We start from the raw sequence: 23,564 nt of genomic DNA on the forward strand, positions 1-23,564 counted from the left end.
CCTTCCCTCTGACCTCACCCATTCCCGTTCCCTCCCCACCCCCGCACTAGCCGAAGGCCAGGTGGCTCCAAGTGCACCTCCCTGGGGGTGCTCCTGGGGGACCCGCAAAAAAAGGAAGGACAAAGGAGGGGGATGACAGAGAACGAGGGTCCTAGTTCCAAGCAACCCCCGCTTCTGGGCCTTGCGACCCCCTCCGAGTTCCCGCCGGCTTTGTTTTTCATCCGCCAGCAGAGCACAGGGACCTTGCCGGGCCAGTCAGCCGTTGGCCCCTCCGGAGAAGCAAGAGAGGGGACCGCCCCTGAGGGATTCGGCCCGAAATCTGATTTAGACGGCTCGGCCGCCCCCTTCCCTAGGCCCTACCGAGCCCTGGCGTGTCCAGCCCCTCCCGACCCGGCGCGCAGAGCCGCAGCCGCGGTCCGGCCCCTCCACGTGCCAGCGGACCCGCCCCCGCCCTGGCCCGGAACGCCCCTCTCAGCCACCGGCCTCCACCGAGTGGGGTCGCGGGCTCGCGCGTTGCCCGCGCCCCCTGCCCCCTCTTCCGAGCCCGGGAGGCGGCCCCTACGCGGACCCCGGCCGGGCAGGGCCGGCTCCCTCGGAGGGGCCGGCGGGCGGAGCAGCGCCGAGGGCACCGCCCTCGGCCCGCCCGCCTAGGAGGGGACGCGAGCGGGAGGCTGTGCCAGCGGCGCCCGCCCGGGGCCCGCCGCACTCTGCACTCGGCCGCCCCGGCTGCGGGGACGGGACGGCTGTGGGCGCGGGCTCCGCGGGCCGGGAATCGAGCCGGGCCGGAGCCCGAGCCGCGGCGGGAGGCCAGAGGGCTGTGAGCGGAGATGGCGGCGGCTGCGGCGGAGGCGGCGGCGGAGGAAGGGATGGAGCCGCGGGCGCTGCAGTACGAGCAGACCCTGGTAAGTGAAGCCAGCAGAGCCGTGGGGAATGTGCTCCCGGACCGCTGCTCCCAGTTACCTGCGGAAGCTACGAGGTCCGGAGGGGCTAACCTAACCTCATCCAGCCCTCTGACCTGGGGAAGCTGAGAGCCTGAAGGGCTAAAGGTGGAAAGCTGCACGCAGGTCTCTGGCTGAGGCTGGGGGCCTGCACAGGACAAGGACTTCAGGTGCTTGTCCCAGTTGTCCTTCTCTCTACGCCCCCCAGCAACGTTTTCCTTGCTCCTCCCCACTACCACCTGGGGCCAGGGCTCAGCACCCCACTACCCCTTCCCAGCACTACTCACATCCTTGAACATTCTCTCTCTCCACTATATCTCCACCATCCAAAGACGTTCCTTCTGTCTCTACTTTGTGCATGGCACGTGCTAGAAAGATGATCAGACCCAAACCCAGCCCTGGCCCTTACCGCTGGAGTGGCTGGCAACCCAGCATGGGTAGGAATCCTTCAGTTGATTCTTTGGGGGAAAAAAAGGTTACCTGCTACCCTGGGGGACAGGAGCTTTACAGGAGGATGGGTCAAGCAGGAATGGGTGTGGGAACTGGGACCTTTGTCCAGACTGACTCTGGGCGTGCAGCCCCTACCCAACCCAGGGCCGGCCCTCAACATCATTAGAAGCAGGGGTCCTGGGGATCTGAGCTGACTCACAGCCACCACTGTAACTTCAGTGTTTGAGAAACTTTTTGCCTCTGCTTGTGTCACTGGGGTGGGGGACCCAAACTCTAGGGAAGGGAGTGGGCCCTGTAGCTCCTTTTTATCAGTGTGGGCTGGAATTTGCCCAGGAAGGAGGCAGGGAAGGAACTTCTCCAGGAGGGGGCCTGTGCTGTATCTAAGGCAGGGAGGTGCCCAGTTATAAGAAAGAGTGACTGGATGAAACGGGATGACAGGGAGAGGTGGCAGGGTAGGGGTGGAGCATGGGAAGAGGGGTAATTCTTTGCACAGCCTGGGACGTGTTTGCCAGTCTGCATGGGCCAAGAATGGGGCATTGGTCAGGGTAGCCGGGCACCAGCCACTTCTCCTTCTCCTGGTCTCTATCTCATCTCTGGAACAGAGTTCTCAGGGTCAGACTCTCTCCTGGGCACTCCCTGCTCCAGCCTCCTTCCGATCCCTTTGTCTTTCTCTCACATACTCACCTCCCCCTCCTATGCTGTCTGCCTCTTATACTCAACTCTCTCTCCTCCTCCCTTCTTCCCCTCTAGTCTACTTCTTTCTCTTCTGTGCCGCTTCCCAGCCTTCCCCCCCCCCCCCCCACTCTTTCTCCTCTCTGGTTCCCTCTCCTCCCTTTCCTGCTCTCTATCACTCTCTCTCTCTGTGTATCTCTATCTTTCCCTCCCTTCACTCCCCCCCACCAAGTCCAACAGGAGCCCTTTGTGTCCCCAAGCTCTGCGGGTGGCAGCCGGAATCTACTCCTCCCCACCCCCCAACACACGCCCAGCTTGGCAGGTCTAGCCACTGCTCGGCCACTCTCCCATCCCATCACCCCAGCATCCACAGTCAGAGCCAAGCCATCAGCTTCTGCTGTCCCCTAACCCACCACGGGTCTCAGGGCAGCTCCAGAGTGGGGCTAAGGTCATCAAGTACTCTCTACCCACCCAGAGAGACTTTCCACTCCCAGCTGGGCTGGCAGGCTGGGGTGGGAGTGGAGAATGGGGACAAGGGGATTAGGGTGGGAGGGAGGGGTGCAGCTGAGTCGGTCACAGGCCAGAGGCCCAGCAGGAACGTGATAAGGATTGGGGCCCCGCCTGTTTCTAGGCCCAGCTCAGCTGCCCCCAGTTCCATGAGGCCCTTATTGTTACCCATGTGCCCTTGACCATCCCTTATTCTCTGACCTTCCCTCCTCCCACTTGCACACTGCTTTAGGTTTTTCCATCTTTTCCTTCTCTGGGGCTTTCCCTCCCACTCCTCCTCTTTTGCTCCCCGCCTCCCCAGGCTTGTGAGAAGAGGACCGATTATTCCGCCACCCCCAGAGCTGTGTCCTTGTACCTTGGCTGTCCCCATCACTCCAGCCAGAACAGCCCCCACAATCTGTACTGTGCATTGTTCCCACACCCCAAGCCAAAGTGGGAAACATGGGTTTAAAAAGGGGTACATAATGTGGGGGCTGGGAGAAGGGGAGTTGAGGCCCCAGGAGCCCTCCCTGCCTCCCCACTCTGCCCATATCTAACCCCCATCTCCCCTATTGCTCAGATGTACGGGCGTTATACTCAGGACCTTGGGGCCTTTGCCAAAGAGGAAGCTGCTCGGATCCGCCTGGGAGGGCCCGAACCCTGGCGGGGTCCACCTTCTCCTCGGGCTCCCCCAGAACTCCTGGAATATGGACAGAGCCGTTGCGCCCGATGCCGCAGTGAGACCTGGGTTGGGGCAGGGGACTTGGCTGAGCTGTGCTGAGGGGGACAGAGGCTGCTCCAGCTGCCCAGGAGGGGAGGGGCAGGGGCGGACAGGGGTAGGTATGCTTTGGTGCCAGCGTCCCTTTCTTCCCTCGCCTGCTCCCAGTCTGTACCGTACACTGCCATAAGTTCCTAGTGTCCAGGATTGGTGAAGACTGGATCTTCCTAGTCTTGCTGGGACTCCTCATGGCCTTGGTCAGCTGGGCCGTGGACTACACCATCGCTGCCTGTCTGCAGGGTGAGGACAAGGGCTGGTGGGGAAGGGCGGGGGAGAACAAGCCTGCTTCCTCCATGCCGCATTTGCCCACTGACCACTTCCCCTGCCCGGCCTGACCGCCCTGTCTTCAGGCGTAATCACTGCCACTCCCATAGGCCACAACTTCTTGCCGCCCTGTTCAGCTGACCCTATCACCTACAGTGATCTTTGTCTCAGTGAATGCTCTCTAACCCCTGCCCTACCCCTTGTTACCCTGGCTCTGTGCAGTACTCCCTGGGACAGCTGGTCACACAACTGTGTCCAGCAGCCAGGCGGGGACTGGGTGTGCGCACCGGAGTGTCAGTGATGTGTCCTCTCTCCACAGCTCAGCAGTGGATGTCCCAGGGCTTGAACACTAACCTGTTACTCCAGTATCTGGCCTGGGTCACCTACCCCGTCGTCCTCATCACTTTCTCTGCCGGATTCACACAGATCCTGGCTCCTCAGGCTGTTGGTACAATAGGAAAAAGAGGGTGGAGATGGGCCTACTGAAACAGGCACATCCGGTGACTCTCCTTGGATTGTGCACCCCCTGCCCCAGGGTCCGGCATCCCCGAGATGAAGACAATCTTGCGGGGAGTGGTGCTGAAGGAATACCTCACCCTCAAGACCTTCGTAGCTAAGGTCATCGGGCTGACTTGTGCCCTCGGCAGTGGGATGCCCCTTGGCAAAGAGGTCAGTGCAGATTGGGGAATGAAGGAGTCCCTCCCAGGGGAGGATGAAGCTGGGCCAACATCAGGGTGTGCCCCAGCCCCACTCACCACCTGCCTCTACCTCCCAGGGCCCTTTTGTGCATATCGCAAGCATGTGTGCCGCCCTTCTCAGCAAGTTCCTCTCGCTGTTTGGGGGCATCTACGAGGTAAGGGGGACACTGGGGGAAGGTATAGGGGTGGGGTGGACTGCTGAGCCCACGCTAATGCCGACTCCCCTTCCCACCACTCTTCGCCAGAATGAATCCCGGAACACAGAGATGCTGGCCGCCGCCTGTGCTGTGGGGGTGGGCTGCTGCTTTGCGGCTCCCATTGGAGGTGGGCAGAGAGAGTCAGCCCCAGCCCAGCCCTTGGGTCAGAGACCATGGGACCCAGGCCTCAAGGGGCACTCTCCCTGCCCCCACCCCCCGCAGGTGTGCTATTCAGCATCGAGGTCACCTCCACCTTCTTTGCCGTGCGCAACTACTGGCGGGGCTTCTTTGCTGCCACCTTCAGTGCCTTCATCTTCCGGGTCTTGGCCGTCTGGAACCGTGATGAAGGTGGGGGAACCTGGCTCAGGAGGCGTGCCCTGAAATGGTGCAGATGAGGTGGAGCCCTCCAAAGGCTACACCCACCTCCCTCTGCTGCTCTGCTTCCCTTCAGAGACCATCACGGCTCTGTTCAAAACCCGGTTCCGGCTTGACTTCCCCTTCGATCTCCAGGAGCTGCCAGCCTTTGCTGTTATTGGGTGAGGAGCTGAGGGAGCTGAGGTATGGGAGAGGAGGAGGTGAGAGAAGGGAGACCTCCTTTTATGCGGGTGCTTCTTCTCTCCAGTATCGCCAGTGGTTTTGGGGGAGCACTTTTTGTCTACCTGAACCGGAAGATTGTCCAGGTGATGCGAAAGCAGAAGACCATCAACCGTTTCCTCATGAAGAAGTGAGTTGATTCTTCTTTGGGTTGTATGAAGGTCATTCCCTTGGTGGTGAGGAGGGGAGGCGTGGTAACAAGTGAGATGGCAAATAGTGGCCCAGTCAAAAATGGGCAGTCCCTGGAGGAAATTGTCCAATGGTGTTTTCCAGACTGAACATTTTGACTTTTATTTGAATTACCTGAAAATTGCCACTTTTGAATTTTTAGTCAGTTGCAGAGGGCATTTTGGATCAAAGACTACGGCTTCCTGTAGGCCCTTGAGTTGGCCCAGATAGCAGTGCCCCCTGAAGAATGTTTGAGTCTTAGTTCTTCCTCCTGCTCTCACAGTTGAGACCCCAAGGACTGGGAGCTGGGAGGCTTGAGACGTGATTTCTCTTGGGACTGATATGCTTCAGGGAAAGGGCAACCTGCTCCATGAGTAACCCTAGCTTTCCCCAACAACACCTTCACTCTTAAGTCACCACAGAGAGACAGAAGCAGAAGCTTGAGGGTAAGGGGAGGAGTCACAGCTTTAGAGGTGCCCACAGAGGGCTGGGGGGATGGATTCTCCACTGCTGCTACCTACTTAAGGAGTGAGGACCCGAAAGAAAGACATCAGATGGCCTGGATCGCCATCACCTCAGGGCCATCATTTCATGAGCGGCAAAGGGGGCTTTTTCTCAGAACTGTGTGCTTTCATGTAAGATCCAAGGCTCTGCTGTGACCTTAGCTGTAAGGTATGTGAGGGCACCCAAGCCTATCACCAGCCTGAGGTTGGTATTTGATGCTGTGAAACCTACATCTCTTAGACGCCTGCTCTTCCCGGCTCTGGTGACTCTACTCATCTCTACTCTGACCTTCCCCCCTGGCTTTGGACAGTTCATGGCCGGACAGGTAACCCCAGGCAGAACAGGAATATGTATCTTTTCTTGGGATATATCCCTTAGAAAGCCAATAGCCCTTGCTTGCCTATGGGCCCCTTCCCTTTCCATTCTATCTGTCCCCCCAGACTGAGGCACCCTGTTCACCTACAGCTGTCACAGAAAGAGACATTGGTCACCCTGTTTGACAACCGGACGTGGGTCCGCCAGGGTCTGATGGAGGAACTAGAGTCACCTGGAACCTCACAGGCCTGGAACCCGCCACGGGCCAACGTCTTCCTCACCCTGGTCATTTTCATTCTCATGAAGGTGGGGCTCCTTACATATGTATAGCCAACACAGGCTTACTAGGTCTCAGGCACTGCTCTCAGCACTTTCCATATATTAACCCCTTTAAGCCTCACAGCAATGCTATGAGAAAGGTAATAATAGTACCCTTGTGTTAAAGGTGGAAAGTCAAGGCACAAAGAGGTTAAAAGTAAGTGGCCCAAAGTCACACAGCTAGATAGCAAAGTGAGGAGCTGAACCCAAGCCAACTGGTTCCAAAGTCCTTTTCCTCACCTTTGGGGGATTCTGAGATAACTGGGACATTTGTGCCTGACTGATAAGCAAGGTAGGCTTCTGGGGTGGAGCTGGGGGCTGCCTGGGGCCAGGTGGTGCCTCTACCTGTTTGAACGACTTCCTGCCTGCAGTTCTGGATGTCTGCACTGGCTACCACCATCCCAGTGCCCTGTGGGGCCTTCATGCCGGTGTTTGTCATTGGTGAGTCCTCAGCTGCCTGTTTCAGCCTGCATCCTCTGGCCACCCCTTGGTCATCCCGTCTCTGCCTGGGAGCGGGTTTTGGTCCAGCCCCAGCCCCAACCCCCACCCCTGCAGGGTAGTCCCCTGCACTGAATGACCCACCGGCCCCTTCCCCCACCCTCTGACCCTCTCTCTTCCTAGTGTCCCTGCCCTCCCCCTCCACTACCTGTTTCTCTTCCCACCCCCCTCCCTGAAGGAGCAGCATTTGGGCGTCTGGTGGGCGAAAGCATGGCTGCTTGGTTCCCTGACGGGATTCACACAGACAGCAGCACTTACAGGATTGTGCCTGGAGGCTATGCAGTCGTAGGTGAGTACTCCAGGTCTGTATTCATCTTGGAAAACCCCTATGATTGGGCCATAGGGCCTGAGGCTCTGGTGCCCCCTGCTGGCAGAAACCCTCAGATGCACAGGCCCAGTCCCCAGGATTGCACAGGACAGCCCTGAGGGTCCTGCCCAGAGTTGGGGGGGGGGGGGGGGGGGGGCAGTCATCTGGGGCCTGGGCACCCTGAGGAGACTGAAGGTGGCTGTCCCCAGGGGCGGCTGCGCTGGCAGGAGCAGTGACGCACACTGTGTCCACGGCCGTGATCGTGTTCGAGCTCACAGGCCAGATCGCCCACATCCTGCCTGTTATGATCGCCGTCATTCTGGCCAATGCCGTTGCCCAGAGCCTACAGCCCTCACTCTATGACAGCATCATCCGAATCAAGAAGCTGCCCTACCTGCCTGAGCTGGGCTGGGGCCGCCACCAGTACGGAGGGCTGGGTGACAAGGAGGGTGGGGGTGAGGGGCAGAAGGTATCCTAGGACTCCGTCACACACACCTCCAGCAAGTAAGGCTGGGAGACCAGTCACCCTGCTGCCTCCTGGCCAAAACTGCCCTTGTCCACTCCATGGGGAACTATGGCTGACCCACCTGATCAGAACGAGGGCAGAGGGTGCTCCTGGGTCCTCCACCCTTGTCCCCATAAGCCCTGGGGCCTTCCCCGTAGCCCTGGGATGGTAGTACTCCTGGCTGCCCTCCCCATACTGACCACAAAGAGAGTGCCTCTCTCGGCCCTCAGGCAGTACCGGGTGCGAGTGGAGGACATCATGGTGCGGGACGTTCCCCACGTGGCACTCAGCTGCACCTTCCGGGACCTGCGGCTGGCACTGCACAGGACCAAGGGCCGCATGCTGGCCCTAGTAGAGTCCCCTGGTGAGCCAGGAGGGGGGACCAGGAATGGAGGTTATTTCCCAGCTCAGGAAGGGGGAGGGGTGGGAGCTCAGGACCAGCCTCCTTGGTTCCAAAGGCAGTAAGCCAGCAAACCCGGCCAGGATTTCCCTTGGGTATGTGGCCTGTATCCAAGGTCCCCCACTGGGTGCAAGAGAAGGCCAGTTGGTAGGAGGGCCTCTCCCCGGCTCCTGAGTCCTCCAACCTGTCCTCTCCAGAGTCCATGATCCTCCTGGGGTCCATCGAGCGTTCACAAGTGGTGGCATTGCTGGGGGCACAGCTGAGCCCAGCCCGCCGGCGGCGGTACATGCAAGAGCGTCGAGCTGCCCAGACCTCTTCACCCTCCGATCAGGAGAGTCCCCCCAGCCCTGATACCTCCGTCCGCTTTCAGGTAAGGGGGAAGGCATCATGGCAGGGCCACCCAGACTTTGTAAATGCCATCATGTAGACTATATGAGAGGGTGGTGACACAGAGGTGGTCAGGAACCACAGGCTCCCCAACCCCTTCCCGCCTATGCAGGTGAACACAGAGGACCAGGGCTTCCCTGCAGCCCGGGGCGAGACTCACAAGCCCCTGAAACCTGCTCTCAAGAGGAGCCCCAGCAACACTGTGAATGTCAAGGAGAGCCCCACAGGTGAGCCCACCGGCTAGCAGGACAGAGCCAGAGACCGACCCCGGAGACCCACGAGGTCCCTGCCTAGACGCACCAGGAATAGCAGCAGGACGCCTCTCCCCTGCCCTCACCTCTCCTGGTCCTCTCCAGCAAAGATGGCACTGCCCTCAGGGCCTTGTGTTTGGGAACACAGGGAACATGGAGCAGGCTGGCATCGCCCTCAGAAGCCTCTTCTGTGGCAGTCCACCCCCCGAGCCCACCTCAGAGGTAAGTGGTCAGAGCCTCTCCATCTGGCGCTCTCTCTCCATCTCTCTCTGACCCTGAGACCACCTCTCCGTTAGCCTGCAGTGCCTACCTCCATCCTCCTGGCCCCTCTGACCTCCTGGATGTCAGCAGTCCCTGCGGTGTGCCCTTCCTCCCATCCCCACCACTTTCCCTCACCTCCCTCCTCCCTGTAACATCAACTCCTCTTCTTTCTGGTTTGGCTCTAACAAAGTTGGAGAAATCGGGGAAATGTGACAAGCGCAAGCCAAAGCGGGTCCGAATTTCCTTGGCGGTAAGTGCTCCCCTTCCTCCTGTGGCTCCTCCGGAGCAGGAGACAGGGAGGGCCAGGCTGTAGGTGGGGCAAGCTTCCCTATGCTGGGGAGGGACACTCCCTTCCCCCAGCCCCCAAGCTGTCAACCTTCCTTCGTCTCTCCTAGAGCGACTCAGACCTGGAAGGCGAAATGACCCCTGAGGAGGTAAGGTGTGACTGGACTCTGGACTCTGTTTCTTCCTGGGTGTATTCAGTCATCATCTTGGCTGCTGTCCCCGTGGGAGGGACTGTGGGGTAGGAAAAGAGGCAGGCTACTTTCAGGGAGGTGAGAGCAGCTGTCGGCACCTCCCTAACCTTCTAGTCTTGTCCCCTCAGATTCTGGAGTGGGAAGAGCAGCAACTAGATGAACCTGTCAACTTCAGTGACTGCAAAATTGACCCTGCACCCTTCCAGCTGGTGGAGCGGACCTCTTTGCACAAGGTAGGGCCAGAGGCCTGGGGCTACCTGGGCCTCAGGAGCACAAGGTGGGGATCTAAGTCCTCCTACAAACTTGGACTTAAGCCAGCGAGGGAAAAAGAGACAGCAGAGAGTGGGGTGGGCTCTGTGCTGACATGTTTTTCAAACACGTCGCTTCAGATGATGGGAGGCCAAGAGCCAGGGCCTCTTATCCCCTTCCTGTCTACGGTAGAGCCAGGCATCATTTTTACTGTGCTCAGCCTTGCCCGCGGGAACTCTGCACCAAAACAGCAACAAAGACAGGGCTGGTGCTGGGTAGAAGCCAGGAGGCCTCTGACCCTCTAGGGTCAGAGTGAGGCAGGAGGCTGCCAGCGCCTGAGGACGCTGATACACTCACAAAGGGAAAAAAATGGGTGAGAAACAGGCAGGAGACGAGAATCTAATAAACAAGTGAACAAACATCCAAGTAGGACTGGGGACACTGCAGAGAAGAGATAAACAAAGATGAGAAGTGCCTAGCAGGGGGCTTGGAATGTCAGACCCCAGAAAGTCTGACTTAATGTAGGCCAAAGGAAAACTGGCAGGGACACAGGAAGATAGCTAAGCAGAAGGGCAGAACAGCCTGCAGAAAACCAGAGTGCAGACAGGTTGTAGATGGGTGAGGCTGATGCTTGTGGAGGGCAGGGGTTCTCTTTGCAGGACTGCCTCAGGCTCCCCAGGGCAAAGTGGCCAGCATCACTGGGCATCTTCCAGCCTCTCAGGGAAGGCAGGGAGCACAGGTATACCCAGCAGGCTGCTCAGGCAGACACCAGGAGAGTTTAGCTAAATTGTTGACAGATTTAACGTGCAAGCCTCTGAGGCACAAGGGATGAGAAGGAACACTCCCAAGGTCTGCAGCTTGGGCAGCTAGCTTAGACACCAGCTTTTCCCAAGAGCTAGCCTAGCCAGCCAGCCAGACAAGGAGGGCAGGAAGAACAGGGGACAAAAACAAAAAAGCAAAAGGTAATAAAGGAAGTTATAAGCCTTTGGGTAAAGACCCCAGATCAAAATTGCCATGCAATTGCAAGAAAAAAAGAAGATAGGCCTGTGAATAATACATCTGGCTTTTATTAAAGCCTTTCTTCCTAAGACCTCTAAAGCTTTTCCATTATCTTACTTAATCCTTAAACATCGCACGATGATAATGAAAATGCTGACATTTTTTAGTGCCAGCTACGTGCCAGGCAGTGGGCTAAGTTCTTCACATGTTTAATTTTAATCTTCACAACCACCCTGTAAGATGGATATTGTGATATTCTAGTTTTTATGAGGACATTGAAATTCAGACAGGTTAAGCAGTTTGTTACACAACTAGTGGAGAAAGGAATGGCAGCCCACTCCAGTATTCTTGCCTGGAGAATCCCAGGGACAGAGGAGCCTGGTGGGCTGCCGTCTGTGGGGTCGCACAGAGTTGGACACGACTGACGTGACTTAGCAGCAGCAGCAGCGGCACATACCTAGTAAGTAGCAGAACTAGGCCTGGAATCCAAAAGCCTATGGATTTAACCATATTTATACATGGGGAAACTGAGGCAGTGAGGAGGTCACTTGCCCAAGTCAGTATAGCAGTCAGGCCCAAGGGCCAGATTTTCCAGCCCTACTCCCAGGATTCTTTCAGAAGGCCACATTGTCCCTCTCCCTGTCAATTCACTGTTCCTAAGCCTAAGACGTACAGGCCTTCTAGTGAGCTCCCTGTTGTCTAATTAAATTAAAATGAAAAGGAACAAGTAGATGTTTGTTACAAACTTAAAAATCCGAGGAAGAAAAGAAGCCTTTGAGGAACCAACCAACAAAAGTACAAAGAACTAAAAGCAATAAGAACATAAAAATGAGAATTCAAACTGTCCTTGTAGGCCTGAGGAGTCAGTAAATAGTCCAGTGAAGTGCAGGAAGAGAATATTCAGAAGGGAGAGGAATACATGGGAGACTAGTTAGGAACCTGTGCAAATGGACATCTCATACCAGCAGAGTACCTCATTCATTCAGGGCCATCTGCAGAGCACCAGTGGGTAGAGAGGAGGAGCTCGAGTGTCAACAGGAGGCCAGCAGGCTGAACCTGAATCCTGCCATGTGGCAGCAGCTTTTTAACCCTGTCACATTTCTTAGCCTGTCTGTGCTTCACTTTCCTTATCTATAAAATGGGATCATTGTACCTACATCATAGGGTTTTCTGAGGATTAAAGTTAATAACATGTAAAGCACTTAGATCAGTGCCCAGCACATAGTAAGTATTCAATATCCCTTAGGAATTACTACTGCTGCTTACACTGAGAGGCAACCAACAGGAGACTTTAAAAGATGGTGTCGTGAGGGAAGGGTTGAGTGTGACAGAAATGGATGTTCTCAGAAAAGGATGAGTGATCATGTGAGGATGGGATGCCTGATGGCATCTGAGGCTGGAAAGACAGGCTGAGGCGGGTTTGGGAAGGGTCTTATGAGCTATTCTGGGGAGCCTGGGGTCTAACTCAAGTTTGGGAAGGCTCTTAGGATGGCAGAGCCAACTTGGGGGGGAAAGGAGGCAGAAAGCAGAACCCATTACAATGTGGCAGCCCTATCCTGGTGAGAATGCTAAGGGAGTTTGGGAGAACCACCAGGATGTTCAGAAAGTTAGTCAGTAAGGCTTAGTGGGACAAGTGTTTTGCAAATCTAAAAAAGCATATAGTCTGCCAGAAGCTCACTCTGATTAGAATTGTGGAGAACTGAAAATCAAGGGGAACTATTTAATAGGATCCTTGGGAGATGAAAGGGATTATTAAACCATAAGAAGGCAAGACTAAAGGATTACTGAAACAGGAAATCTTATAACAATGTTTCCCTCCAAAGTCAGATGATGAAATTAAAGATAACTTGTAGCACACAGGATTCAAGTTAGATAGGAGGAGTAACTTGCTAACTAACCACAGGACAGTTATGACAAAGGCATGGAAGGAGCACAGGAAAGCGTATTCTAAAACTGAACTTCTAGCTCCCTTTATGATTACTGTCATGCCTCAGATGGAGAAAGTTAGGAAAGTCCTGGAATTCCTTTCCTAAAGAATTTAGCAACTGTATAATAAAACATTTTTAAATTGTTAAGATGATTACAATGAGTTCTGAGTAACTGGTACTCTAGAATCTGGGTTATTAGTGCCCATTTTGATTCAGATATTAAGCCAAAAGGCTTACAAGTAAACTCAGAACAGTGCGATAAATGATAGGCCAAAAATTCCAGGAACTGCTGAGTCAGTAGAGTGTTTTTCAAGACATCTGGCCTGAGAAAATCCACTTAGAGCATGAGGGGAACTGCCTGACAATTTCTGAACCCTTGTTGATTACATTAGAAGGCCTGGGGGGAGGGCCCAAAGCAAAAAAAACATGGGGAGGATGGGTATGACTGTTGTCCCCCTGGACTGCAAACTACATTTCAAAAGGAGCCGGGATGCTAGCTGGGGTCCAGAAAAGGCAAACTGTATGAGAGATGTAGAGTGCTGCAGGCCAAAATTAGAGGGGTATTAAAGCTGGCCAGCTCCCCAAGAGCCCATGGGAAGCATGTCAGCCACAGAGGTGAGTTAGAGATAGAGGATTCAGGGCCAGTGCCCCTAGGGGGAGTGGGGTGTGTGTGGAACTTGGGTCCATGACTAATTGGACAGCTGCACAGGACAACAGGGGCTGTGCTTCCTCCTGCATAGTATGACGAGAAGTTGCCTGGGGCTGCAAGGCTACTTCTAACTGATGACCTTGAGCAAGTCACTTCAGCTCTGAGCCTCATGCTCCTCTCCTATAGAATGAGTATCATACTTACTTCTCAGGACACTACTGAAATTAAATGCCCATATAGGAAAAACCTAGCCCAGTGCCCAGCCAGTCATCTGATGTTGTATTTCAACAGTTGTTCTCTGTCCTCCTTTCTAACATGGAATAAAGAAGCCTTCCCCTGTCCCTTCCCCCATCAACGTAAGCAATATAAACATTCCCACTATCAAGTTTCTGAGGCTTGGTTACAGAAACGTTCTCATTATTGTTGTTTTTCCTCTGGTGGTCCTATGCCCTTCACCTCACCATCCATGACACCCCTTCTACTGCCCACCGCCACCTTGTTCTGGGCCCCTCTGGCCTGTAATGTACAGCTGTCCCCTCACGCATCAAGTCCATTGTGTTTTCTCCCCACCCTGCAGACTCACACCATCTTCTCACTGCTGGGAGTGGACCATGCGTATGTCACCAGTATTGGCAGACTCATTGGAATTGTCACCCTGAAGGAGGTGAGATGATGATGGCCATCAGGGCCACTTCCACAAAGGCTCAGAGTCTTCTCTCTAGCCCACCTGGGGAAGCACTGGGGAGGTATCTGAGTAGGGAGCCCCGAGTCCACACGTCTGACCCTCTTATCCTTCCAGCTCCGGAAGGCTATCGAGGGCTCTGTCACAGCACAGGGCGTGAAAGTCCGGCCGCCCCTCGCCAGCTTCCGTGACAGTGCCACCAGCAGCAGTGACACAGAGACGACTGAGGTGCATGCACTCTGGGGGCCTCGCTCCCGCTACGGCCTCCCCCGGGAGGGCAGCCCTTCTGACAGCGACGACAAGTGCCAGTGATCCCCTCAGGTGTGACCTGGGATGGCAGTGGCCATGGCTATCGGCCCAGATCCTGCGGCTCTCCTGTTCTTTCCACCATGGGAACACAGGAGCTCCAGCCTCGCCTCCAGACCTGGGGTGCTAGCTTCTCCCAGCTCATCCTACCTGAAATCTGAGCCGGTTCCCACCTGCAGCAAGTGTTCCCAGAGCAGGAAGGTCAGCACTGGCCTGTCCAGAAGGGGATGGGTTCGCTTCACCCCTGCTCCCCCTTTAAGAGGGAAGGGGTAGAACTAAGATGGGTTTATACTGGAACCTCCAATGACCAGATGTATATAGAGATTTACAAAGATTTTTATATTAATTTAATAAAACAAATTCTTAAATAGAACAAAATAAACACCTAATGAGCCACTTATATATAGAATGCCTGTGCCCTTCAGCTCTGTTCTTACCTTGGGCCCTCTCACCTGCCAAAGTCTACAAAGCTCCAAATTGAGTGGCCACCCACAGCCCCCAGAGCTGTAAACTCCAGAGCCCACTGTCCGTGGAATGCCAGGTCTGCAGAGGCCACCGCTGCTTGCTCATCCAGACCCCGGCTGAGGCTCAGGCCCCAGGAAGATAGCTTTGCCCTTTTGTTCAGCCAAGAAAGACACAACCCTCTTTCCTCCCCAAGGAGAGACGCTCCCTCATGACTGTCTTTTGTTGGCACAATTCCGACAGACAACTGCCTGGCCACTCATGTGGCCCCCTTGTGGTCTTCTCTGGAAGAACATCCAGATCACTGCTCCGTGGCAACCAGGGCCATCCCTCCTTCCAACTCCACCCTAAATAGAACTCCTGAGTGAATGGGGCAGCCTTTGGGCTTTGAGCCACCAGGACCCTGCCCACACATCCTTCAAGTAGCTGGGGAAAGGCCTAGACCCCATCACAGGGGCCAGGAAGAGGGCCAAGGGTACAGGCTGTCGTCATTCCATGGCCTCCCAGAGAAGATCCGACTGAAAGAATAGACCGAGACCCCTCTTTAAGAAAAAGAAGATTTAGAGACGATGGAGAGGTGAAGCACAGCACAAGCCCAGCTGGGCGAGGGGCCCTTGGGGGGACAGCTCGATCCAGAGGCTCCAGGAAGCTTGGAGCCGGCCCCCGGGGCAGGGGCAGTTCTGTCAAGCACTGCACGTGGACTCGGAGGTGAGAAGAAAAGCAGAGGAGAGGCAGGGGAAGAGGGCGGGAGAGGCGGGGCTCCCTCCTGCTCTACAGCCCAGTTACAGCCACCCCCTTAGGGGTTCACATCACCCGAGGAGGAAATGTGTATGTGGTGTTTTTGATTTAAGAACATGAACATCACTGTCTGCCACAGCTGTAGCCATGCCCCAGGGGCCCCGGGCATCCCCCGGCAAACCCCAGGAGTGGGGGCAGGACATGCGCCCCCAGCCTGGCCCCTCCCTCCTCTGAACACTTTCATGCAAACACACAATGGAGGAGTGAGTGCTCCCAGGAGCCCTCCAGGCTTTGGAGCTCTGCTGGAAGCCTCGCCCACGCTGGGGCACGGAGGCTCTGTCCCCAGAAGCAGCCAGGGGACACATGCCACCACCAGGCATGATTTGGGTCACTGTTCCTCTGGCTCCACCTCATCCTCATCTAAGGACACCACCCCAGAAGAAGCTACGTCAGAGGCTTGCCGCTGCCGTTCCCAGCTGCTCGCTGGTGGCAGGCAGAGCGGCTGGCAGTCCTTGCAGGGGGCTGGCTCCTCCTCAGCAGGAGAAAGGCAGGACTCTGTGAGGGGCGAGTTGTAGAGTGAGTCCTGGGCCTCCAGTGGGCCCAGGCTGCGGAAGGCACTTTCCCGGCTGGGGGGCAGTTTGGCGAGGAGCAGCTCATCACCCAGCAGCTGGGAAGCCAGGCGGGCTGGGGAACCCAGCAACCCGTCCTCCAGGCTGCAGAGACTAGAGCACAGGGTCTCTGGGGACACGGTCTGCGAGCAGTCGCTCTCAGGTTCCACGGAGCCCTGGCGCACAGGCCGGGAGAATCTGTGGCCGGTGAAGAGGTCCTGGAGGTGGGGCCCCAGGGGCAGCTGCCCAGCCAGGTCTGCAGGGGGAGAGAAAGAAGACAGCCCTGCCAGCCCCATTTCAATTGGCCCACCTAGAAGCCACATCCTCCCAGCTCCCAGCCTCACAGGAACTGAGTAACTTGGAGCAAGTTGCTTAACCTCTCAGTGCCTCAGTTTCCTTAATGGTGAACTGGAGATTATAACTTTATGGGATTTTTGAGAGAACAACAGACTCTGGAACATGGTGAAAATCAATAAATACAGGGGTACTGTACATGGCGCAGGTGGTTCACTGCACAAGGGGTGCCTGTCCAAGGCTGAATTCAGCCCACAGTCCTCACCAAGCAACATGCCCTAGCACAGGGCTATCCCCATCAGAAAAAGGCATCCCTTTTCCTAACTTCCACAGATTCCACAGGGGCTAGTAGTGGCCTTGGATAAATGTTGGTCATTATCATTATACCAGGGGTCAAAACAGGCCTGGAACTCAAACAAAAACACTCGTGGTTCAGGCATCCTAATCAGTCCCCTTAAGACCACAGTAGCAGTCCCCAGTCTGCTCCAATGTACTGCCCACCCTGGAGAGCTTGTTAATTAGCAAGAGGGGATGGGCCGGGTAGAGGCAATCTTCAAAGGCAAAGAGGTGGGGGGATGGTGGCCTATGAGGTTTGAGCCTAGAAGCTACAGAGAAAGTCAGCCATGTGGTTTAGAGACTGGAAGATGAAAGGAGGGCCTTTGCACAGCTGCACAACCCCTGCAGGGTCCCTTCTGCAAGCCCTGGCCCAGGGAAAGATCCACAGGCAGGCCTCAGCTGGAGGGCAAGGATCCCGAGCTGGAGCCAGAGGCACTGTGGGCGGTCCAGGCCCAGCAAGCCTTCCTGTTTGCCTGGGGCCCCAGCCCTGCAGGGGGCTGTGCTGCTCCACTGCAGCTCCTCTGAGCTGCTCCAGCCAGCCAGAAGGCTGCCTTGAGAGGGCAAGGCAGGACACAGCAGACCCTCAGAGATCAGCTGCACAGAAAGCATCGGTGAGGTCTCTGGGCTTTTTGTTTGTTTGTTTGAAGGGCTTCCCCGGTGGCTCTGCTGGTAAAGAATCTACCTGCAATGCGGGAGACCTGGGTTCAATCCCTGGATTGGGAAGATCCCCTGGAGAAGGGAAAGGCTACCCACTCTAGTATTCTGGGCTGGAGAATTCCATGGACTGTATAGTCCATGGGGTCGCAAAGAGTCAGACACAACTGAGTGACTTTCACTTGAAGGATTGCAAAGCCCAACTGCAAAGAAGGCTCAGCACCTATGGAAAAGGAAACACTGCCATTTCCAACTGCTGACTGCCCACTCACTAGCGTGGTGAGTCCTGCCCTTGGAATGTCAAGGACTGTCTGGACAGTCTGTCCTTCTCCTCTCCCCTTCTCCAGGCTGAGGACATTTTGGGTCTCCCTTTCCAAAACAAAGGCTGAGCTCTGAACCACAAGGCCTGTCAGGAGGTTCCACCTCTGCTGGCAGCACTGGCATGGGATATCTCCCTCACCTGAGTCAGTTCCCCCAGCAAAGTCTTCATCATAGGATTCATCAGTGGAGTCCTCGCCGTCCACCGAAGACCATGCCCGGAGCTTGGCTTCTGCAATGGCGAATTGCTCAGCCACTCCTGACAGGAAAGACACAGAGTTTGTTTAGCAGAGGTGAGCTAAGATGAGGGCTCAGGTTAGACACAGGAGAGGGAAGACACAGCAGTACAGGAAGACTCCAACCCCCACATCAGGCCCAAGGAGATGAACAGGAGCATCCCTATGATAAACCCTTTCAGTACCCACCTGCTGCAAAGCGAGCCTCCTGTTCACCCTCACTGAGGTCCGAATAGGAGGAAAAGGCTGATTCCAGGGCAGCAGGCGAGTCGTTTGGCTTGCTCCAACCCTTCCACTCAATGAGGTGAGCCACTCGGCCCTGGGCCATGGCAGTGGGCTTGGTCACGTGGTCCTTCACCACCTGGGAAATACCTGGAAGGGGGTGCAGAATGAGGAAAGCTGGTATGAACACAGACCAGGGAGCATCTGGGAAGAGAGGGGAGGGGTGATGGTAGTTAAGAGTCCACGTGTGTCTTTGGCTGGGAGGAGGGAGCTGGCATTCATTTGAGAAAGAGAGGAAAGAGGGATCCCAGCAAAAGCTCACAGGATACAGTCCCCAAGGGCATGTGCAAAAGGGCAAAGGGGGTGCATACCATGCAGCGAGGATCTGGCCAGCGCAGCAATCTCCTGGATAGTTAGGGCTCTCCGGGACTTGGGCAGCATTGCGATTGTGTCTCCAACATTCACCTTGGGTGACAGCATCAGAGGGTGAGTGCCCCTCTGACAGCAGTGTTCCCCACAGGCCCATACTCCACCCAAGGCATCAAGGGGATGTGGGAGCTGGGAAAAGATGCCAGAGCATTGCTGATGTCCCAGTGGCTGCTGGGATATGTCGGAAAGTAAGAGGCCAGGATCTGCAAACTGTGTCCACCCAGGAAACAACACAGACATGAGCAGGTCCAAAGGAATAGAACTGCAGCTAACCCGCCACATCCTGGCTTGCAGGGAGGGAAGCAGGTTGACAAGTAAATGGAGTGGGGCCTTTGAGAATAGCAAAGAGGGGAGGCCAAATGCATGGCAAATGGGACTTCCTCCAGGTCCTCTCCCCCTTGCCCATCTCAGTCTTCAGATCCCCCATCCTAGCTGTTTCTAGAGCCTACGAGGGCCACAAACTCAGTATGGTCAAAACCAAGCCCAACACCTTCTCCTCATATCTGGCCCTGCTATAAGACTTCCTGATTTCACTCCACCCCACCATTCTCCCATTCCACCTGGCTCCAAACTTCAGCATTACCATCGGCTCTCCCCTAAGCCTGCTTACCCAGATCTGTTATTAACACCTAATGACTCCATCTCCAAACTGCCTTCTATACTACTGTCATCCTTTCTACTCCTGCTACAGCCCTTTTTCAAGGGTAAGCCCTCAGTGCCCCCAGCTCAGATTAGCACAACTGGTGGTCCCCCAAGTTCCAATTCCACACTGTTTTCTCAGCCCAGAATGTTGTGTATGTAAGTGTTCCCCACCCCACTTCCCATGACTGGTTCTTCCTCATCTTTAGGGTCTTGGCTGAAATATCACTCTCTCAGAGAGCCTTCCTGGCCACCCTAGTCCAGGCTCCCTCTGTAGTCTATAGCAAGTTGCCATCCTCTATCAACAGACCCTGTGTGTGTCACTATGGTCTGGTTCCTGTGTTTCCTTACTTCTCATTGGTTTTTAGCTCTAGGAGGAATTTGGTCTCTCTTGGTCACTGCTGCACCCACCCTCTGTTTAACACAGTGCCTGGTACAGAGGAGCTCTGAAAATACATAGGCTGAATGAATTAGGCAAAGTATAAAAATAAACAAGTAATTTTCCTGGAGTGCAACTGGTCACAACATGTCCCTACTTAAAATCTTTCCTGGGTTCCTCCAATGCCCAATGAAGTGGAAGCTGCACTTCAGTCAGGCACTGAAGGAATCCATTCCGTGAGGCCCTAGGCTCTTTCCAGGCCTGCTTGGAATCCACCAGTGATTTCCTCTGCCCAGTGAAAGCCCACCTTTCCACCTTCCCTCCAGGCAAAGGAACGCAGCTTTCCCCTGGGCTAAGAATGCCATCCTTGCCTGACAAAATGCCCCCTATCATTTAAGGCCTGATTCTCAAGTGCCACCACCTTCTAATTATGTTTTCAGTCCACAGTTTCTCTGTCTTCTTGTATGCCTGCATCCCCAGCTCAGCAATGTCCTTGCATCTTTCCTGAGGGATTTTGGGGTGGCAAAGCCTCAGTCTGATTCACCTGGGTTCCCACCTCCACCCTACACCTGGCTCAGGGCTCCTTGGCAGCCCTGGGAAAGTCTCCCTCAATGAATGAATGAAGTCGGAGGCACACGCCCCATCCCCGGCACTGCTGACCGCTCCTCCAACACGTTCCCACCCCTCAGAAGAGGGACTCCACCTGCCCCTTTGACCTCAGGCCCACCCCGTCCCTTCAATACCTGGCTGACAGGGCCCCCAGGGTGGTGCCGGCAGCTTCAGGCCCAGCCTGGGGGGGGAGCACCTGGTGGGTGTTCCCTGGTTCGCTCTCCCGCCCTCCCATCACTCCCCCCAGCCATCACCATCCTTGCCTGCGCTCGCGCAGCTGCGGCCCAGGCCCAGAGAAAAAGGTGTATGTCTCCCTGGCAACCCATCACCATGCAACAGGGTCTCCCGGGATACGGCCCGGGATGCGCTGACGTCAGGGCCCAAGGCGCAAGCAAGCCCGCCCGCTGGCACGGAGCCGAGCAAAGCAGACCGGCGCGCGGGGGCGGCCTTGTGGCCCTGGCGGCCGGATAGCGCCTCCGCTTGCAGGAAAAGAGAGCCAGAAGCAAGGCTGGCTGGCAAAGCGGGGGTGGGGCACCCAGATCCCCTTCACGTGGATGCAGGGGGCCCCCTTCCCCCTACCAACACCAGGGGCCCAGCACCTCTGGCAAGTCCTGGCTGTCCACTGAGGAAGGGCGGGAGGACCGGCTCCAGCCTCGGAGAGTCCGAGCAGATCCCAAGGAAGACAGGGAGAGGCCTCGAGGAAGTTCAATCCACTCCACAGCCCACGCGGGGTCCGAGGCCACTGAGGGGTGGGGGAAAGGCTTTCAGCTGGGCTCCTACTTCTGCCAAGAACCCCATTTTCATCCGGTGTTGCCCTTATCATTTCTCCATACCCCATCCCCCAGTCCCAAGAACCTAAGCATCCACCTGGTGCTCTCCACAAGCCTGAAAGCCCCTATCCTCACAGCCTTGACCTTCAGGCCTCCGGGGCCATTTTGTGGCAGACACTCCCCACCATCTTCCTCAAGATATATTCTGCCATCAAAACCCTAGGTATGAAACCTAAACTTTGATAAATTCCGAACCTTCTCAGGTTTCTCAGCCTACCCATTCCTCTTGGAAAGCACACCACATTCTTCCACCAACATCACCCCCTCTCCCCACCACCAGCTCAGACCCTCTACAAGCTGGCTATGGTTCTTTCCTCTGGCTAGCCCCAGCTTATGTGCAGCTCTTCACTCTTCTTTTCTGACAAACCTATGATTTTCTTCTGACTTTCGTCCCCCTAAGGCTTTTTCCTGATGCCCTGTCTGGCCCCAGCCTGTCTGTTCCTATCTCAGCCTGGTTCCCAACATCTAACCAGAGTAATTTTCCTCTTGCCGCCTGAGCATCCTACTCCTCAGCTTCCCATCACCTCCCAAATCACATCTATGTCCCTGGCCTCACCTCTTCGACTTGTCTGACAAGTCCATCGTCCTCCAGGCCCTTCACGCTGCCACAGAAACATTTTGCCCAGCACAGAAATCATAGGCATGCTGGCTGTGTTGATGCGGAGAACCAAAAGCCCAGAACCGCTCCAGGCTCAGCTCCCAGTTCTATTCCTATTTTGGCTCCGGATGCTGAGCCAGTCCCCTCCCCACTTGGAACCTGTGCCTAGTCACAGAAGGAGAACACTTCTGCCTCATGGCTTTGAGGAGGTGGGAGTGCCTGGGCCCAGCTGAGCTCTCTGGAGCTCAGGAGCTGAGGCCCATCCCCTAGACAGTGCCAACAGGCAATTGTACATCACAACTGACCTTTAGCTGGAGCAGCCGTCTCTGTCCCTGAGCCTCAGCCAGCTGGTGGTCCCTAGAAACACTACCAACCGGAAGGAAGACACAAGGTTACAGGCCATCCCTGGCCCCCAGCTGGTGCCTAATCAGGGCTCTCGAGGCCAGTCAGGAGGTCAGCCAAACTCTCCTGACTACAGGAGGGAATGACTTCCTGAACTCCCAAGCTTTAGCAGGGCCAGAGGGATCAGAGCAGCCTGCTGCTTCTCAGCTTCAAAAGTCATGAGATTAATTTAAGACTACAAATCCTAGAATTCCTCATGGGAACCCCAGTCAAATACATATCTCAGCTAGAATCTTAGCCCCAAAGAACCTCAAGTAACACCCACACTAAGGCCTCTGTGCCTGACCGCCTGCCCTAAAAGCCCAGGACTCATTCCAAACCCAGCCCTACACACGTCACAAGTTCCTGCCTGGCTTTAGGCCTGGGGAAATCCATGACACGGGAGTAAAGTAGGCTGGCCTACCTCAGACACTAAACTAAGGCCAGGCCCCAGTGTGCACCACAATCTATGGGAACCAAGGCTCAGGCAGTGGTCAGCAGTTGTGGAAAGGATGCCCCAACAGCCTCCCTCTGGGCTCCTGTTTCCCTCCACAGGGCAGAGTGAGTTCTGTTTTTGTTGGGAGTGGGGCCAGGGGACTAAAACAGTTTTTTACAGATGAGAGGTGATCAGGTGCTCACAGGTGCCCCCAAATGGGGCTGCAGTCCCCTTCATCAACCTGCGGACTCTTAAGGGGGTAATAAGTTTGGTCGAAAACTCCATGGTAGGATGCTTGGCCAGCGTCTGCAGGCTACCTCCTGAAGGGGGTTGGGACACAGCTAGAAGACAGGTTCCCAGCATAGAGCCACTCCCAGGACAGTGAAAGGAGAGGTGTAGGCAGAGGGGGAGGTGACTGAGTGGGCATGCAAGGTCAGTCGCCACGGGCTGGAGGGGGTTGAGCAGCCCTTCTCTAGGCTGTGCGCCTCCTGCCACCCTCAGCGGTGGGGATGCAAGCGGAAAGCCCACGAGTCCACCCTGCAGAGCCCAGAGGCAGTAGCAGGCCTTAAGGAGCGAGCCTGAGTCGGTTTACCCCCCTTCCGGCTGGGCCCGCTCCCTCCTCTTGCCGGGCCCGCCTCCCCAGTGCAGGCTCCTCCCTCTTCCAACACCGGCCCCCTCCTCAAGGCCCCCACCCCCCCCGCGGCGGCCCGCGCACCGGGTAGCCTCAGCCCGATTCCCCAACCCTGGCCCGGTCTCCGCCTCTTACCCTGACTCGCCGGGCTCCGGGAGCCGATACAGCCCATGACCGGGCACCCAGCCACGCTAGCCCACACTCGGGGTCCGGGCCATCGCCCTGCAGAGGGTCGGGCCGCGGCCGCCACCGGGGAGGGGAGAGCCCGTTGAGAAGGGAGGGGGGTGGGCGCCGCGCGTCCGCCAACGCTCCCGGGAGAGGGAACCGGGCTGGTGACGTAAGCTCGGGGGCGTGGCCACGCGTCACCACCCAAGGCGGGGCGACGCCTACGTCACAGCCACGCAGAGGTGGCCTGGGGCCGAGTCAGAAAAGGTTCGTCCTGTGCTCCCAGACCCAAGACACCAAGGGTGGGGAGCGGCGAGAC

General features: G+C 56.1%; 2 protein-coding genes across 4 annotated transcripts; one reads left to right on the forward strand and one right to left on the reverse strand.

Annotated features, from left to right (window-relative positions):
* Positions 1 to 41: 41 nt before the first annotated feature.
* CLCN2 (chloride voltage-gated channel 2) lies at positions 42 to 15,281 on the forward strand. The gene is made up of 24 exons (XM_020879930.2): positions 42 to 902; positions 3,127 to 3,283; positions 3,433 to 3,564; positions 3,908 to 4,036; positions 4,124 to 4,257; positions 4,364 to 4,441; positions 4,532 to 4,610; positions 4,706 to 4,831; positions 4,935 to 5,019; positions 5,106 to 5,207; positions 5,990 to 6,074; positions 6,215 to 6,370; positions 6,754 to 6,823; positions 7,059 to 7,169; positions 7,397 to 7,610; positions 7,923 to 8,056; positions 8,290 to 8,462; positions 8,592 to 8,706; positions 8,879 to 8,952; positions 9,182 to 9,241; positions 9,387 to 9,425; positions 9,596 to 9,700; positions 13,870 to 13,956; positions 14,092 to 15,281. The coding sequence occupies exons 1-24, from the start codon at positions 828 to 830 to the stop codon at positions 14,284 to 14,286; spliced, it is 2,715 nt and encodes a 904-aa protein (XP_020735589.1). The 5' UTR covers positions 42 to 827; the 3' UTR covers positions 14,287 to 15,281.
* Positions 14,601 to 23,413, reverse strand: FAM131A (family with sequence similarity 131 member A). 3 transcript variants are annotated; one of them, XM_020879932.2, is made up of 6 exons: positions 23,216 to 23,412; positions 20,804 to 20,946; positions 18,520 to 18,613; positions 18,116 to 18,298; positions 17,833 to 17,949; positions 14,601 to 16,344 (listed from the first exon to the last, which is right to left on the reverse strand). In XM_020879932.2, exons 1-6 carry the CDS (start codon positions 23,250 to 23,252, stop codon positions 15,869 to 15,871), a joined length of 1,050 nt encoding a protein of 349 aa, XP_020735591.1. In that variant the 5' UTR covers positions 23,253 to 23,412; the 3' UTR covers positions 14,601 to 15,868. The 3 variants fall into 3 exon arrangements, with proteins under 3 accessions (XP_020735591.1, XP_070322398.1, XP_070322399.1); XM_070466297.1 differs by lacking the exon at positions 23,216 to 23,412 and adding an exon at positions 21,591 to 21,801; XM_070466298.1 differs by lacking the exon at positions 20,804 to 20,946 and having other exon boundaries at positions 23,216 to 23,413.
* Between the last annotated feature and the right edge of the window lie 151 nt (positions 23,414 to 23,564).

This window comes from Odocoileus virginianus, chromosome 4 (genome assembly GCF_023699985.2).
Source record: "Odocoileus virginianus isolate 20LAN1187 ecotype Illinois chromosome 4, Ovbor_1.2, whole genome shotgun sequence".
NCBI classification, from domain to species: domain Eukaryota; kingdom Metazoa; phylum Chordata; class Mammalia; order Artiodactyla; family Cervidae; genus Odocoileus; species Odocoileus virginianus.

Excerpts from the sequence above, each read along its gene's own strand:
- FAM131A (XM_070466297.1), bottom strand. The coding sequence starts at position 21,678 with ATGCCTATGATTTCTGTGCTGGGCAAAATGTTTCTGTGGCAGCGTGAA. Across the intron at positions 18,614-20,803 it reads ACAGCCAGGACTTGCCAGAG|GTGAATGTTGGAGACACAAT; the intron begins GTGCTGGGCCCC and ends CTGTCACCCAAG. Across the intron at positions 16,345-17,832 it reads TGCTGGGGGAACTGACTCAG|ACCTGGCTGGGCAGCTGCCC; the intron begins GTGAGGGAGATA and ends CTCCCCCTGCAG.
- CLCN2 (XM_020879930.2), top strand. The coding sequence starts at position 828 with ATGGCGGCGGCTGCGGCGGAGGCGGCGGCGGAGGAAGGGATGGAGCCG. Across the intron at positions 3,284-3,432 it reads CCGTTGCGCCCGATGCCGCA|TCTGTACCGTACACTGCCAT; the intron begins GTGAGACCTGGG and ends GCCTGCTCCCAG. Across the intron at positions 4,832-4,934 it reads CGTCTGGAACCGTGATGAAG|AGACCATCACGGCTCTGTTC; the intron begins GTGGGGGAACCT and ends GCTTCCCTTCAG.